This window comes from Corylus avellana, chromosome 3 (genome assembly GCF_965113065.1).
Source record: "Corylus avellana chromosome 3, dhCorAvel1.hap1.2, whole genome shotgun sequence".
Classification (NCBI taxonomy): Eukaryota; Viridiplantae; Streptophyta; class Magnoliopsida; order Fagales; family Betulaceae; genus Corylus; species Corylus avellana.
This window is the reverse complement of record NC_142492.1, coordinates 33017231-33031922: the sequence shown is the minus strand read 5'-3', so window position 1 is coordinate 33031922 and position 14692 is coordinate 33017231. Positions and strand designations below refer to the sequence as shown.

Genomic DNA, 14692 nt, shown 5'->3' with positions numbered 1-14692 from the left:
TTTTTTGGAAGGAAACAGAGATAGGTATGAGAGAGAGATAAAAGTTTTTGTGAATAAAATATTGAGTTGAGTAGCAACAATAGGTTAAATATAGGGCTTGCAATGAGATTGGGTAAATATAGGACTTTTGATGTGGTTGTATTTTTGTAATTTTTTCTCTTTTTCCCTAAACACAGGGAAGGGAATGCCCAAACCCATTTTTTCTCTACTGTGAGTGCTCTTAGGAATATGTAAGATATGCGGGTGTTTAATATATCATTGTTAATCCCAAACCCATATGCTTAGACTTTTGAACTCTGTGGTGATTAATATATCATTGTTAATCCCAAACCCATATGCTTAAACTTTTGAATTGTGTGGTGTCGCAACGTAATATGTTATAGCCTCACTAAAAAAACTCCCCAAACTATCAATCTCCTAAACATCGATCACAATCAACACGCCAACTGAGAATTGGGGCAGTCCCATTTCCCAGGTGACAGAAAATGGTACTGTGCAGAGCCCGGAATATATCTTTGTTTTAACAGAAGAAGATTACATCAAATTTCTCAATAATAAACGATTTTTGAGGACTATTATGTGGCAATTTTATTGTTGAAGAGAGTGGGAGAGAGAAGAAAAAACCTAAAGTAAATCAAATAACAGATATCTTTTTCTTCATCATCCACCTCTTTTTGGCATTTTCCATTGCATACTCCCTCAGCCTCGAGAGTTCAACGAAACAGTGGTGATACTGCGTATCAATTGCATCCAGCTCCAGCTTTAGCTCATCATTCTGATTTTTTTCTGCCGGCGAAAGAGACCATATGCTAGGCAAGCCAAAGTTGTCTGACATTCCGGAACATGAATTGATAAAGGATGTTGCAGAGTTCTCTGCAGGCTCATTTATCATAATCGATTCACCAACATTAGCTTCATCACTCTTCTCAGTATGCCCACCATGATCATAAGCCCCATAGCACCCATACCCATTTGAACCTTTATAGCATTCATCAAGACTGGAATAATCAGACTCTAAAGCATTGTCATTACTGGCATCTGAGGCCATTGAGAAACCATACTCAGCTGATATGTCTGAAAAGGTTGATTCTTGATTGTCTTCATCTTCCACATCAACCATTTGTGAGAGAACATGAGCATGGTGCTCAATAACTGCCTTGGCAGGAGCCCCTAAATTCCCACCTAGCTGAAGCGCACGAGAATTACCAACTGAACAGTGTGCTTCATATGAACAATTCTCAAATAAAGATTTTTGTCTTGGTCCATGCTTCGCAATCAAGTTGTCGATTAACTCAGCAATGACAGCCACATCTTCTTTCGACAGATCAAGTTGTTCAACCATCTCTTCAGCTATTGAAATTGTAGTATCAGAATCAAGATAAAATGCAAAATGGATGTTTCTCACCTGACCTGTTAAAACAAAAAACAATATATAGTTAGCACTTGAAGAAAAGAAAGGAATCTTATTCTACAATACGTTTGCTTACCACAGAGATCAGCAATGCGAAGAGTCAATGAAATTGTAATATCATCGTTTTTCTCCCCTCTTAACCTAAATTCATTCTTCTCAGTAAACCTCTGAAATTCTAGAGTTGAATGATTAGAAGTTCCGTTGATGCATTTTATGCTAGAGCCAACAGAAAGCTTCTGGCAGTTAGAGTCTATGTCCATGGCATGAGATTCAAGCTGTAGTGGGTTCACCACTATGGGCGAATTATCGGGTAACCACAGCGAATCACAAATGAGATCCTTTGAATTTGCAGTTGCAAGGAATGGATCTTTCAGGAGCTCCATTGCTGGCAATCTCATAGATGCTGGAACCAGACACTTCTCTATGAACTGCTTAACATGGGGGTCATTCACTTTACTGAGGGAAGCAGGCTTTATGCCCTGCAGGAAATAAATTTTTAAAAAAATATTACAACACCCCTTAATGAAGTAAAGTATGATTGATATATACTGTAGGAGGTCGCTAACTTACAGTAGTAACCTTCTTGTATATTTGAGCAGGATTTTTGCATTCACCATATGGATATTCACAGGTAACCATTTCTAACATGCACATGCCAAAAGAATATATGTCGACAAGATTATTATATTCCTCTTCATAAAGCTCTGGAGCCATGAACTCTGGAGTGCCTGTGCAAAAAACAAAAGAAAAACAAACTTCAATCAAGATTGTTAAGTCAAACTCATAACACTTTTGGAGAAAGGGATGTAATTACCAATAACGCTTCGGGCAGTAGGCTGCTGCATGACAGTTGCCAATCCTAGATCTCCAATTTTAACTTCTCCAGTGTTTCCGTTAACGAATATATTGTCACATTTCAGGTCCCGGTGGATGATCGGTGGATTGTGGTCATGCAGATAGCTTAAACCTCGAAGAATCTGCCTTGCCCAGTTCTTGATGGCCTTCAAATCAACATTCCTATGCTTCTTACGATATCTAAAGCCCCAAAAAAAAAAAAAAAAAACATGAAAGCCATTAAATGAGCATTGAAGGCAGAAAATGGAAAAAAGAAGAAGTAAACAGTCAATGGAACTCACTGCCTCAAATTCCCAGATGTGAACAACTCTGTTATCAGGTTGATAGTCTTGTTCTTATCATCTACCCAGGAATTATAGAACTTGATAATATTTCCATGTTTCAAAGATTTCAGCAGATGAACCTCTGAATATAACCTTTCCAGCTGTTCTGGTGACTGCAATACATCCTCAATACTCACTTGGTTCCAAGCAACTTCTATTCCATCACTTTCATCAAATGCCTTGTATCTATATATAACAACAACGGAGCCAAAAGATGACAAATTTAATATAAACAAAAAAAAAAAATCTCTATTTTAAACAACTATCAACTTAAGAAACTAACTACTAAAACCATCAAGTAGAGAATTGAATAAGATAGGTCTAAGAACCATACACAGTCTTAAATGCTCCTCTTCCCAACACTTGATCATACTGAAAGAATAAAACCAAAAGAAATGAAGATTTTATCACTAAATCCAATAATATAAACAACTCGACTCAACAACAAAGCAAGCAAGATATTGAAAATGTTTGATACTATTTAAATCACAAAACTCCACTAAGGAATAACAATAATCCTGCTCAACATTCAACTTTTCATAAACATATTTAAAATCCATCGTATTGGACTTCCCAAATCAAATTGTTCAATCTATTCATGTTCATTAAATACAGACTACCAGCAAGAGACAATACTACCTTTATCTAACAAAGAGTTAAAAGAGAAATGATATCAAAAGCTAAAATTTTAATTAAATTGTCAGCAGCCAAGCGAAGAGAATCACTGACAAAGCAAGCATAAAGATTTCGAAATTAAAACTCTCTAGCTTGAAAAGGATTATTTAATTGAAATGACTCATCACAAATCCGAAAATCTTTATGCAAATTATTTATAGCATAATGAAATCAAGCTGCACCTTCAATGAGAGAAAAAAAAAATAATAATAATTATTGGAAACATCATGCGCTCTGTTTGATTACCAAGAAAATTAGGGAAAACATAATCCACTTAATTAATCCTAACGAATAATTGGCAAAATTTGCGCTGATTTCCTACTACTGGAATCGAAACAACATCAATCAGGAAAAAAAAAAACATAATTTTACATTCTTTTCTTTGCCTTTAATTTTTTCTTGGGAAACAAAAAGATACCGAATTGAAACCCTAGAATTATCCATACCCGTAAGTATCGTCCGGTTGGATCTTTCTCCACAACCTCACCATCCTCAGCCTGGGAACGCCGGTCCTCACCAAACCCCATCGCTTCAAAACGACGGAGAATCCACCAACGGTTACAAAAAAAAAAACCCAAAATTGAGAGTTAAAAAGTGCAGACCCTATTAAAGAAGCTGGATTCCGAACCCAAGAAGACGAAGAAAAAGAAGAGGCTTTTCCGAGAACGCTTCACACGCCACCGCATACGAATCGAACGCCGGTTTTCGGAACCGGAATCGGCACCCGAGAAAACTAAGCGACGACGAGGACTTCGATTCCATGTCCCAGTGTGGCTTCGCAATTGGGTCCCAAATCCTCAAACCGCTTCCGGATTCCTCCATATCTCGATCATCTGCATCTCGTTCGCGCACCGAACCGGCGTGATCGTAGGTTCAAAAACTTGGAAACCCAGAGGTGGGCGCGGTTGAACCGAACGCACCGCACGTGGATGAAGGCTTCGAGAGCAAGCGGGAGAGACCGAAAATGGAAGAACAACTAGGAATTATAGTCGTAATCATCATTCATCAACAGCTTCCAACATCTTCTATCCTATAACACGTGAATCTCTCGTTGTCGGTTAATCCTATCCAAATCGGAGATTAGCACTGTAGATCATAATCATGGCCATAATTATTAATAGCAATGGTTTTCTAAAGGGTTCTTAATTAGGAGTGCAATGCTCTTTATTATTTAAGGGAAAATTAAAAGACTATTTAGATAATTTATTAATTATTTTATCAATTATAAATAGGTAATATTAGAAATAGAAACCCTGTTAATGCGTTATTACCCGAAATATCTTTATTTTATTATTATTATTTTTTTATGTACATTAGGCACGCGGGCGAGTGAAGCGTGTGGCACGGGGTCCGAGTGGGCCCTATGCAAAAGAGATCCCAACACAAGAGGAAAGATATTTAATATATATATATATTTAGATTTACTCATTTAAAGTTTAATGTTAATCTTTTTTTTTTTTTTTTTTTTTTGACATCTCCACACAAGAAAATGAGAAAGGGATTCAAACTAGTAAATTCTGTTTCATTAAGCATGGTTTACAGCTGATTGAACTACCAATTGGGGACAATTTAATGTCTACACGAGAGAGGGAGGGAAGATTCAAACTAGAGACCTTCAGTTCATAAGGCGTGGTTTCTACCTGATTGAGCTATTCTTATAGGACAATTTAATGCTAATTTTAGTGTTGCATCAAAAGTGTATTTAAGAATATGAGTGTGTAGCATTTTATTTTTATTTTTTAAGAATAAGTGTTTAAAGAAAATAAATAGTAAAAAATTGTTTGGCCATCATGATAGTTAAGGGTTCATTTAATTATGTGATTTGAGAACGTGATTTTTAGAAATGCAATTAAGTGCTTAATAAAAATTGCAGTTTAACCTTTAAAATTGTGTGTTTTAAAAAAAAAACATTTCCTTAACTTGCGATTTTCTCTGCATTTTCAAATTTTAATTTTTTTAAAAGCGCAATTCTAAACAATCAATTATTTGCGATTCGATTTAAGATTTTTTTTTTTTTTTTTTTTGCCTATAAAATTACAGTATCATAATTTGCAGTGTCAAACGAACCATGAGTGTGATGGGCCTTAAGAGTGGGAACGTGTGTATAGTAATTTTTTTTTTTTTTTATGGATAATGTGTTTAAAGAAAAGAAATGGTAAAGAATCGTTGGCCATCATTGCAATCCAGAGTCAATCGGCGCGCGGGTCTTGTGGGTATCATTTCTTTAGCCTCAATTTGTTGAGAGGGGATGCCCCACGATTTGCTTTGCCTAAACACCTGCATGCCAACCCTGGGTCAGTTTTTTTAGGTTAACCAAACAATAATAATAATAATTTAACTTATTTGCTGTAGTTCAATTATTACGACTCTTTGTTTTGATACCAAATTAAATATTATGACTGTTTAACCCAAACCCATATATATTCTTTTCAAATGTAGTTTACATATGGCCCGATTAAATATTAGGCTCTATCAGCAGTTTACCATGTATGAATGACTAGTAGTCAGAAAAGTTAACCCTCTTTTTTTCTTTTGGCACACCCATTTGAGTATTGACCCAAGCATTATTCTTGCCCAACCGTGCATTTGATCAATTTAAATTTGTTATGAGTACATTGAAAATGGAAATGTGTTGGAGAGATAAACGGTTTATGAGTTTTTATTAAGAGTACATTAATAATATACATATTTGAATATTATTTTAGTCCAAAAGTTTAAGCTAATAAACTTAGCCGCTTATGTTCACTTAAGTATATTAACTATTTTTTTTTTTTTATAATATTTTCTCAAAGTAAAACTTAACAGCCACAAATTATTCGCAACAAAACGGAAACTAGTTCTATTAGAATCAAATGATGACCCACAAGACTAACTATGTTAGACACTAAGCCCAAATCAATCACTCCCAACAAAGACATGAAACAGAGTTTTACCAAAAGAGGAAAATTTTCAGCTCTCTAATTAGAAAAGAAATATACAATCTTCAATCAGCAGCACTAGCACCAGTGTCATGTGAATCGGAAATTTTAAGCTTGAGAAGACTCAACTCCACCTCCAACTTCGACTTCTTCTTTCTCTCATTCTCCAACTCAGCCCTCTGCCACTCAATAAGCTGAGCCATCTGCTCCTCGTTGCTCAGCTCCCCAGCTTTCTCCCCACGTAACTCAGCAATCAGATCGCTCACCCATGCCCTCTGCACATCCAAGCTCGTCTTCATTGCCACCAGACCCACCGCCACACCACTATAACGACCCACTTGGGCCGCCTCTTCCACAACCTGACCAGGTGAACTCGGAATTAACTCGCCAGACTCATCTCCCTCGTCTTCAATTATTACAGATGAATCATCGCCATTGTTGTTTGTCGTCAACCGCTTGAACCTTTCTTCAACACTGGGCAGCCCCTGCAAGACATTCTCTACAAGAAAATCCGAACCCTTGCAATTCTTGAAGAAGCGATGCTTCAACAATGTCTCTGCCGAGGGCCTCTTTGATGGGTCTTGCCGGAGACACCAACCCAGCATGTCTCTGAAAGGCTCGGAGAGATTCTTGAGCTTTGAACGAGGGGGGCGAGACAGAGGAGGGCGTCCATGGGCCAATTCTAATGCAGTGATCCCAATGGACCATATATCAGCCTTTATCCCGTACCCCTGTTCCGAGTGTATCACCTCTGGGGCCAGCCAAAAGGGAGCGTCCGCTTGAGGAGTTGAAATCAAAGACTCTAGGATAGATGGCGACACTCCAAAGTATGCAAGCTTCACCGACCCATTTGAGTCGATGAGGATTTCACCGGCATTGATGTCTTTGTGAAGGTGTTGTTGGGTGTGAAGATAGGACAAGGCGGTTAGAGTATCTTTGAGAATTATGGCTATGCAAGGCTCGGGTAGGCCGTCTGGGAAGGAAGAAGCCATTATGGATTGCAAAGAACCGGCGGACATGAATGGCATCACCACCCAAACGCGTTGATCAACTGGGAAGGAACAGTGAGCGCCGAGGATATTTGGGTGGGACAGAGGCGGTGGCTTTGATTGCCACCGCCGTGATTGATCAAGATCGATGATTTTGATGGCCACCACTGTGGAGTTCATGCGCAGGCAGACCGCCTTGTAAACAGAAGAGCTAGCACCAACACCAGCTTCATCAAGAAGCTCATAGGAGTGTGAGTCCAATGGGTATTGGACGACCCTTTTAGCCTCTTCTTCTTCTTCGTGAGCCATGGAATCGCGTACTGATGATCTTGGATGGGTTTGTTGGATTTGTTTTACTGGGTTTAATTCTTGGATAAGGCGGGATAATGAGAGTAAAACGATGATATGTATATATATACATATATATCAAGGATGAGGAAAAAGAAAGTAGGGAACTTAGCGGCTTTCTGGTGCGAGTTGAAAAACAGAGACAGTTAGAACGGCTAACTGTTCTGGAAGAGGCAGACGTGGCAGGCAGTTAATTCTCTCTGTATCAGTTTACGACTTTGCTAGTGGGAAGATCACAAATTTGACAAACATATATATATATAATCATATGTCACCTGCTGCACTTTACGTTTTCCTACCTAAGCATTTTCAAAGATGTTCAAGATAATGAGCAAAACAAGGCATAAATAACCTCAAAGATCAACCTAAAAAGAACTGTTTTTAGGTCACCAAGCTTTTAAGAGCTATTCTTAGTTCTCACAATCAATGGGAACAACAGAAAAAAGAGAAGCAGTTACAAAACAAAAGCATTAGATCTATTTTTGGGGCTAGTCCTCATATGATTATATCTTGATTCAGTGTCTATCAGATAACCAAACAGCCACAACAGTTTTCAAATTGAAGGTTTAGTAATAGCATCTAAGAAACAAATCAAAACTATAAAGTGACTGCATATAATTTTTGTAAACCAAAGCCGCATAATCAGTGAGTCAACACTTCTCTCATGCATGAGTTTCTGACCCCTTACTGATTAAACCAAATGTCGCAGCAGTAGCTGAACCAGCTCCAACAACATTGAAAACATCGTACATGCCATGTTTCTCTGCAACCAAATCCAATAGACCGCAGAATGCAGCAGTGAACATTCCAAGGCGCACTCCACCAACTAGGGGTACTCCGGTTATTGATTTTGGAAAACCAGAACTGGGTAACCAGTTCCCGGTTAACCAGCCAATCCCGGTTTCCCTGTTCTAGTCTCGATTTCCCAGTATTTTTTGACACCTCTACCACCAACTATGAACCTCTTCTCCATTGCACTCTCATTAATCGATCCTTGCTCTGCCAAATCAATGCAAACTCCTCAAAAAGTGTCATGAAATGTGATTTCAATATGTTCCAGAAAATGAACAGAAAAATCCATTATCTGAAAACTGTCAATACCAAAAAATTGTAGACAAATTATAAAGAAAGATTAAAATGTAGTTAAACCCAGAAATAAGTACCATTGCACATGGACTTTTTTTTTTTTTTTTTTTTTTTCTACTGTTGTTTTTGGTTGGGAGGTTGTGTCGAAGATTTACTTATTTATTTATTTATTTGTGTTGGAAGAAGTCACCTGCTAGTCCCTTGTCTGCCACTCATGATCTGCTATGTCAGTTTAAAAATTTTTTTAAGTTTATTTGTTTGGATCCCTAACACTTCCTTTAATTAGACATTAGTACCGTCTAAATGGAACCGTTAGTTCATTTTAAAAGACGACGTCTTGTGTGTTAAAAATTTTGCCAACAATCTTCACCATCCATTTTATAATCGCAGATATGCTGTGGTACTTCTATTGTAATTGTACCGCATATAAGCTAGATCCAAAGGGGTGTAATGCTCTTGATTATTTAAGGGAAAAATAAAAGAGTATTTATTAGATATAATTCATGAAATAATTAAGTACAAAAAATTAATTTATTAAATACTTTATCAATTATAAATAGGTAATATTAGAAACCCCGTGTTATTACCCTAAATATCCTTCTTCTTTTTTATTATTATTATTATTTATTTTAATGTAAATTAGGCACGCGAGGTGATCCGGCGATGGGATTGGATGGTGTTTATTTGACTTGTGTTAAGCAGTGAAGCGTGTGGCACGAGGTTCAAGTGACCTAGCGTTTTCTTTTTTATAAAATAATATTCACTTAAGATTAGGAGGACATTAGAAGAATACCTGAAGAACACCTAACATTCCCCTATTTGATATTAGTCTTATGAGAGTCGTTTCTATCAATAATGTAGTGCCTTTAATGGGAATTTGATACGTTAGGTAAAAATATCGTATGTAATATCATAGACTTTTTCATTCATTTTAATTCAATGTTCACAGCTCAATTTCTAGCTCTCGACATCAGTCTCTAAAATTAACCAAGTTGGTAGTTCCTGTGATTTTGCCAATGAGTATTTTGTCTATAATGTATTTTGTTAAGAAAAAAAAAAATTATTTGGTGCAAAGGATTATATCATTTTTTGGTGTTTCAACCTTAAGATTTGCTCCCTATTCTCCGAGGGTGTAAAACACCCTGTTTATACTAACTTGATTGAAGCTATCCTCATTTGTTGATATATAAATTGAGAAATGATGCATACACTTTTACTCTCCCATGCACATTTCTGATGCGATACTAAAAATCATTATTAGATTCATCTATTTAAAATTTAATGGTGATTTGAGTGTCACGCAAATAATATATTTAAGAGTCCGATAGTCTTTGTAGTATTTCTCATATAATTTTTTAATTCTTTTAGATCAAGTGTTTAAAGAAAACAAATGGTAAAGAATTGTTTGGCCATCATTACAGTTTAGAGTTAATCGGCGAGCAGGTCTTGTGGTGCATCATTTCTTTAGCCTCAAGTTGTTGAGCGGGGGATGCCCCACGATTTATCTGCCAGTGGGTCAACTTTTTAAGAGTAATTCTATACATTTTTCGTGTCACTCTTGTATCCCTAAAAAAATGAGATAGTTTTTAAAATTATCATTTAATTAAAATCCAATAATAATCAATCACAAGTCCAATGGTAATTTTAAAAGCTAGACAATCCTTGAAGGGACACAAGAGAGACTTAGCATTACTCGCTTTTTAAGGTTAACCAAAATAATAATAATAATAACTTCTTTGCTGTAAAAAGATTATAGTAATTTTTTCAATTATCCAGATTTAATTTTAAGTTTTTCATCAGATTTACGGTGCATATGATTTTTTTTTTAATCACCTAAACCAAATCTAAAAAGAATATATTAAATTCGCAACATCCAACATAAAAAATAAAATGTTATTTCACCGGTTATTTTAAAAGTTTAAACTCATATGAAAGTGTATAAATTTAATAATTATTTAAATTAATAGTTGAATACTCACCCTCACACTTTTCATGAATAAATTAGGTAAAGTGTAAAGTTAGGTTCATATATATATTTTCATATCAAGTTAAATATTTTTATTAAATATTAGGATTCTTTAGCCCAAGCCCAAGTATATTTTTGTCTAATGTAGTCTACATATGGCCCAATTAAGTATTAGGCTCGAGCAGTTTACCATGTATGAATGAGTAGTAGTAGAAAGGTTAACCCCCTTCGGAGAGATAAACGGTTTATGAGTTTTTACCAAAAGTACATTAATATACATATTTGAACATCACTCTAACCCAAAAGTTTAAGCTAAAAGACTTAGCCGTTTAGGTTCACTTAGGTATATTAACTACATTTTTTCTTTATATTTTGTCAATGTAAAACATAACACCCACCAATATATTCACAACAAAACGGAAACTAGTTTTATTAGAATCAAATGATCACCCACAAGACTAACAATAGGCCGAATCACAACCCCACCCCCACCCCCGAGTTTTACCAAAACATGAAAATATTCAGCTCTCTAATTAGAAAAGAAATACACAATCTTCAATCAGAAGCACTAGCAATTAGAAAGGAAAATGTCAAAAAAATAAGTTGTTATTTCACCGGTTATTTTAAAAGTTTAAACTCATACGAGAGTGTATAAATCTAATGAATTATTTCAATTAATATTTTAATACTCACCTTCACAATTTTCATGAATAGATTGGGTCAACTGTAATGTTAGGTTCATACACATATCTTTATTTTGATATCAAATTAAATATTTTTATTAAATATTAGGACTCTTTAGCCCAAGCCCAAGTGTATTCTTGTCAAATGAGGACTGTGTAGTCTACATATGGTCCAATTAAATATTAGGTTCTATCGGCAGTTTACCATGTATGAATGACTAGTAGTTAGAGAGGTTTACCCTCTTTTCTTCTCTTAGCACACCCATGTGAGTCATGACCCAAGCATTATTCTTGCCTAATTGGACTAATCTCTCGAATTGCATTTGATTACCCGTGATTTAATTTGTTGTGAGTGCACTTACAAGTGTTGAAAATAGAAACGTGTTATAGAGATAAACGGAATAAAAACGTGATGGGGAGATAAACAGTTTGTGAGTTTTTACTAAAAAGTACAATAATAAACATATTTGAACATCACTCTAGCTTAAATATTTAAGTTAATGGGCTTTGATCCATTTAAGTATATTAACTACTATTTTTCTTTATATTTTCTCACTATGAAACTTATCATCACAAGTGTATTCACAACAAAACGGAAACTAGTTTTATTAGAATCAAATGATGACCCACAAGACTAACTATTCTGTATTGTGACACCAGATAGACAATAAGCCCAATCACTCCCTACAAAAGGCATGAAACAGAGTTTTACCAAAACAGAGGAAAATTTTCAGCTCTCTAATTATTAGAAAAGAAATACACAATCTTCAATCAGCAGCACTAGCACCAGTGTCATGTGACTCATGTGAGCTTGAGATGGCTCAACTCATCAGAAATTTGAAGCTTGAGAAGACTCAACTCCTCCTCCAACTTACTCAACTCCACCTTCAACTTCAACTTCCTCTCTTTCACACTCTCCAACTCAGCCTTCTGCCACTCAATAAGCTGAGCCATCTCCTCCAAGCTCCTCTTCATCGAAACCAGATCCACCGGCACCGCTTCCCCACCACTATAACATCCCACTTGGGCCGCCTCTTCCACAACCTGACCAGGTGAACTCGGACTCAACTCGCCAGACTCACCTCCATCGTCTTCAATTGTCACAGATTCACCGCCAAACCGGACTTGTTTCACAGCTGAATCGTCCGTGGACTCGGTTGGGTACACTGGGTCGCGTTTCAACCCGTCCTCTTTGAAGCTCAACCCACAGACCCTTATCTCATCGTCACCATTGTTATTTGTCTTCAACTGCTTGAACCTTTCTTCAACATTGGGCAGCCCCTGCAAGACATTCTCTACAAGAAAATCCGAACCCCCGCAATTCTTGAAGACGGGATGCTTCAACAATGTCTCTGCCGAGGGCCTCTTTGATGGGTCTTGCTGGAGACACGAAACCAGCACGTCTCTGAAAGGCTTGGAGAGATTCTTGAGCTTTGAAAGAGGGGGGCGAGACAGAGGAAGGCGTCCATGGGCCAATTCTAATGCAGTGATCCCAATGGACCATATATCAGCCTTCATACCGTACCCCTGTTGTGAGTGTATCACCTCTGGGGCCAGCCAATAGGGAGCGTCCGCTTGAGGAGTTTTGAAAGACTCTAGGATTGATGGCGACTCTCCAAAGTATGCAAGCTTCACCGACCCATTTGAGTCGATGAGGATTTTACCGGCATTGATGTCTTCGTGAAGGTGTTGTTGGGTGTGAAGATAGGACAAGGCGGTTAGAGTTTCTTTGAGAATTATGGCAATGCAGGGCTCGGGTAGGCCGTCTGGGAAGGAATAAGGCATTATGCATCGTAAAGAACCGGCGGACATGAATGGCATCACCACCCAAACGCGTTGATCAACTGAGAAGGAACAGTGAGCGCTGAGGATATTTGGGTGGGACAGAGGCGGTGGGTTTGATTGCCACCGCCATGATTGATCAAGATCGATGACTTTGATTGCCACCACCGTGGAGTTCATGGGCAGGCAGACCGCCTTGTAAACAATAGCGCTAGCACCAACACCAACTACATCAAGAATCTCGTAGTAGTGTGAGTCCAATGGGTATTGGACGATCCCTTCAGGCACTTCTTCTTCTTCGTGAGCCATGAAAATCATGTACAGATGATCTTGGATGGGTTTGTTGGATTTGTTTTGCTGGGTTTAATTCTTGGATAAGGCGGGATAATGAGAGCAAGACGATGATATCTATATGTGTGTGTGTGTGTATATATATATATATGTTATGAAAAGGATGCGGAAAAAGAGAGTAGGGAATTTAGCAGTTTTCTGGTGCGAGTTGAAAAACAGAGACGGTTAGACCGGTAAGTAACTGCTGTGGAAGAAGCAGATTATATATATATATATATATATATATATATATATATATATATATATATATATTGAAAACTCAAATGGTTAATGTTCAAAATGTTAAATCTAATCTTTAGCTGGCTAATTACTTATCTGGATATGAACATGCAAAAATCTGCTCTCATTATTATGAATTATTCCTTGGACAAAGCGATATAAATCTTATCTCCTCCTTTATTTTCGTGGATTTTCTGAGAGAAGAGAGAAAGAAAGAGAAGCAATCGGATTTGCTTGCGATAGAGAGAGAGAGAGTTTATGATGGCCAAACTATGGGTTTTCTTAGAAAATTGGCTACACATAGGTTGTTTATAAAGTTCACGTTGGGTTGGATTTTATGGGTTCGAAGTGTTGTAGAAATTTCAGTGTTTCTATTTCTCTGGGTTATAGCCAAATAGGTGATTTTGGGACTATTTTAATATTCACTTTTGTGCTATCATCTGTGACAGACCTTAATAAGAAAGAAATTGACTTTGTTTGTTGATTTGATGATAACAGGGGAGCATTTGATGAATCATTCGAGGAGTTCGGTTGTGTCTCAAGGATAGCTATGATGGTATACTCCTCATTTTCTCTCTCCCTCGTAATCTCTTCCCATTTTTAGTTTTAGAGTACATATTAGAATGAATACTTCATCAATTTCTCTGCTCATTGTTTCAAGTATTTGCAGCACCTAATATATTAGAATGAATATTTTTAAAATTATGATTCGAGTACCCTATCAATTATTCAAGTATGCTTTAATTTGGGAATGAGCTAAATTTAAATTTTGAGAAATCTAATTATGGTGTGTCACATCACTTTGTAAATTTTTTTTTTTAAATGGTTTTATAAGCCTAGCATTTCTCTCTCTCTCTATATATATATATATATATATATATATATATTGTTGTGTGTAGTTTTCCCCTTACTAATCGTTGGTGAGGCATTCATTATATGCCAAATGGAATTTATGTAGGTTCAAAGATATACGAGGATACTAGCAAAAGTTTAAGCTAATAACACTACAAAAAACTAATAATTAGCGTTAAGAGTGGAAACATGTATAATATTTTTAAATGGTAAAGAATTGTTTGGCCACCGTGC

At 36.7% G+C, this 14692-nt stretch overlaps 1 protein-coding gene and 2 pseudogenes across 1 annotated transcript; all 3 read right to left on the bottom strand.

The window, feature by feature from the left end:
* Positions 1 to 489: 489 nt before the first annotated feature.
* LOC132173755 (serine/threonine-protein kinase WNK8) lies at positions 490 to 4381 on the bottom strand. Its single transcript, XM_059585351.2, has 7 exons — positions 3711 to 4381; positions 2924 to 2961; positions 2548 to 2775; positions 2226 to 2446; positions 1982 to 2139; positions 1488 to 1890; positions 490 to 1410 (listed from the first exon to the last, which is right to left on the bottom strand). The coding sequence occupies exons 1-7, from the start codon at positions 3789 to 3791 to the stop codon at positions 635 to 637; spliced, it is 1905 nt and encodes a 634-aa protein (XP_059441334.2). The 5' UTR covers positions 3792 to 4381; the 3' UTR covers positions 490 to 634.
* Positions 4382 to 6247: 1866 nt separating this feature from the next.
* On the bottom strand, positions 6248 to 7480 carry LOC132173573 (serine/threonine-protein kinase BLUS1 pseudogene; annotated as a pseudogene).
* A 4575-nt stretch (positions 7481 to 12055) lies between these two features.
* Positions 12056 to 13345, bottom strand: LOC132173575 (serine/threonine-protein kinase BLUS1 pseudogene; annotated as a pseudogene).
* Between the last annotated feature and the right edge of the window lie 1347 nt (positions 13346 to 14692).

What these genes read in the sequence shown, in the direction of transcription:
- LOC132173755 (XM_059585351.2), bottom strand. Translation starts at nt 3,791, where the DNA reads ATGGGGTTTGGTGAGGACCGGCGTTCCCAGGCTGAGGATGGTGAGGTT. An exon ending in CAACCGGACGATACTTACGG is followed by an intron (nt 2,962 to 3,710) that starts GTATGGATAATT and finishes TTATTCTTTCAG; the next exon opens with TATGATCAAGTGTTGGGAAG. An exon ending in ACATCTGGGAATTTGAGGCA is followed by an intron (nt 2,447 to 2,547) that starts GTGAGTTCCATT and finishes TTGGGGCTTTAG; the next exon opens with ATATCGTAAGAAGCATAGGA.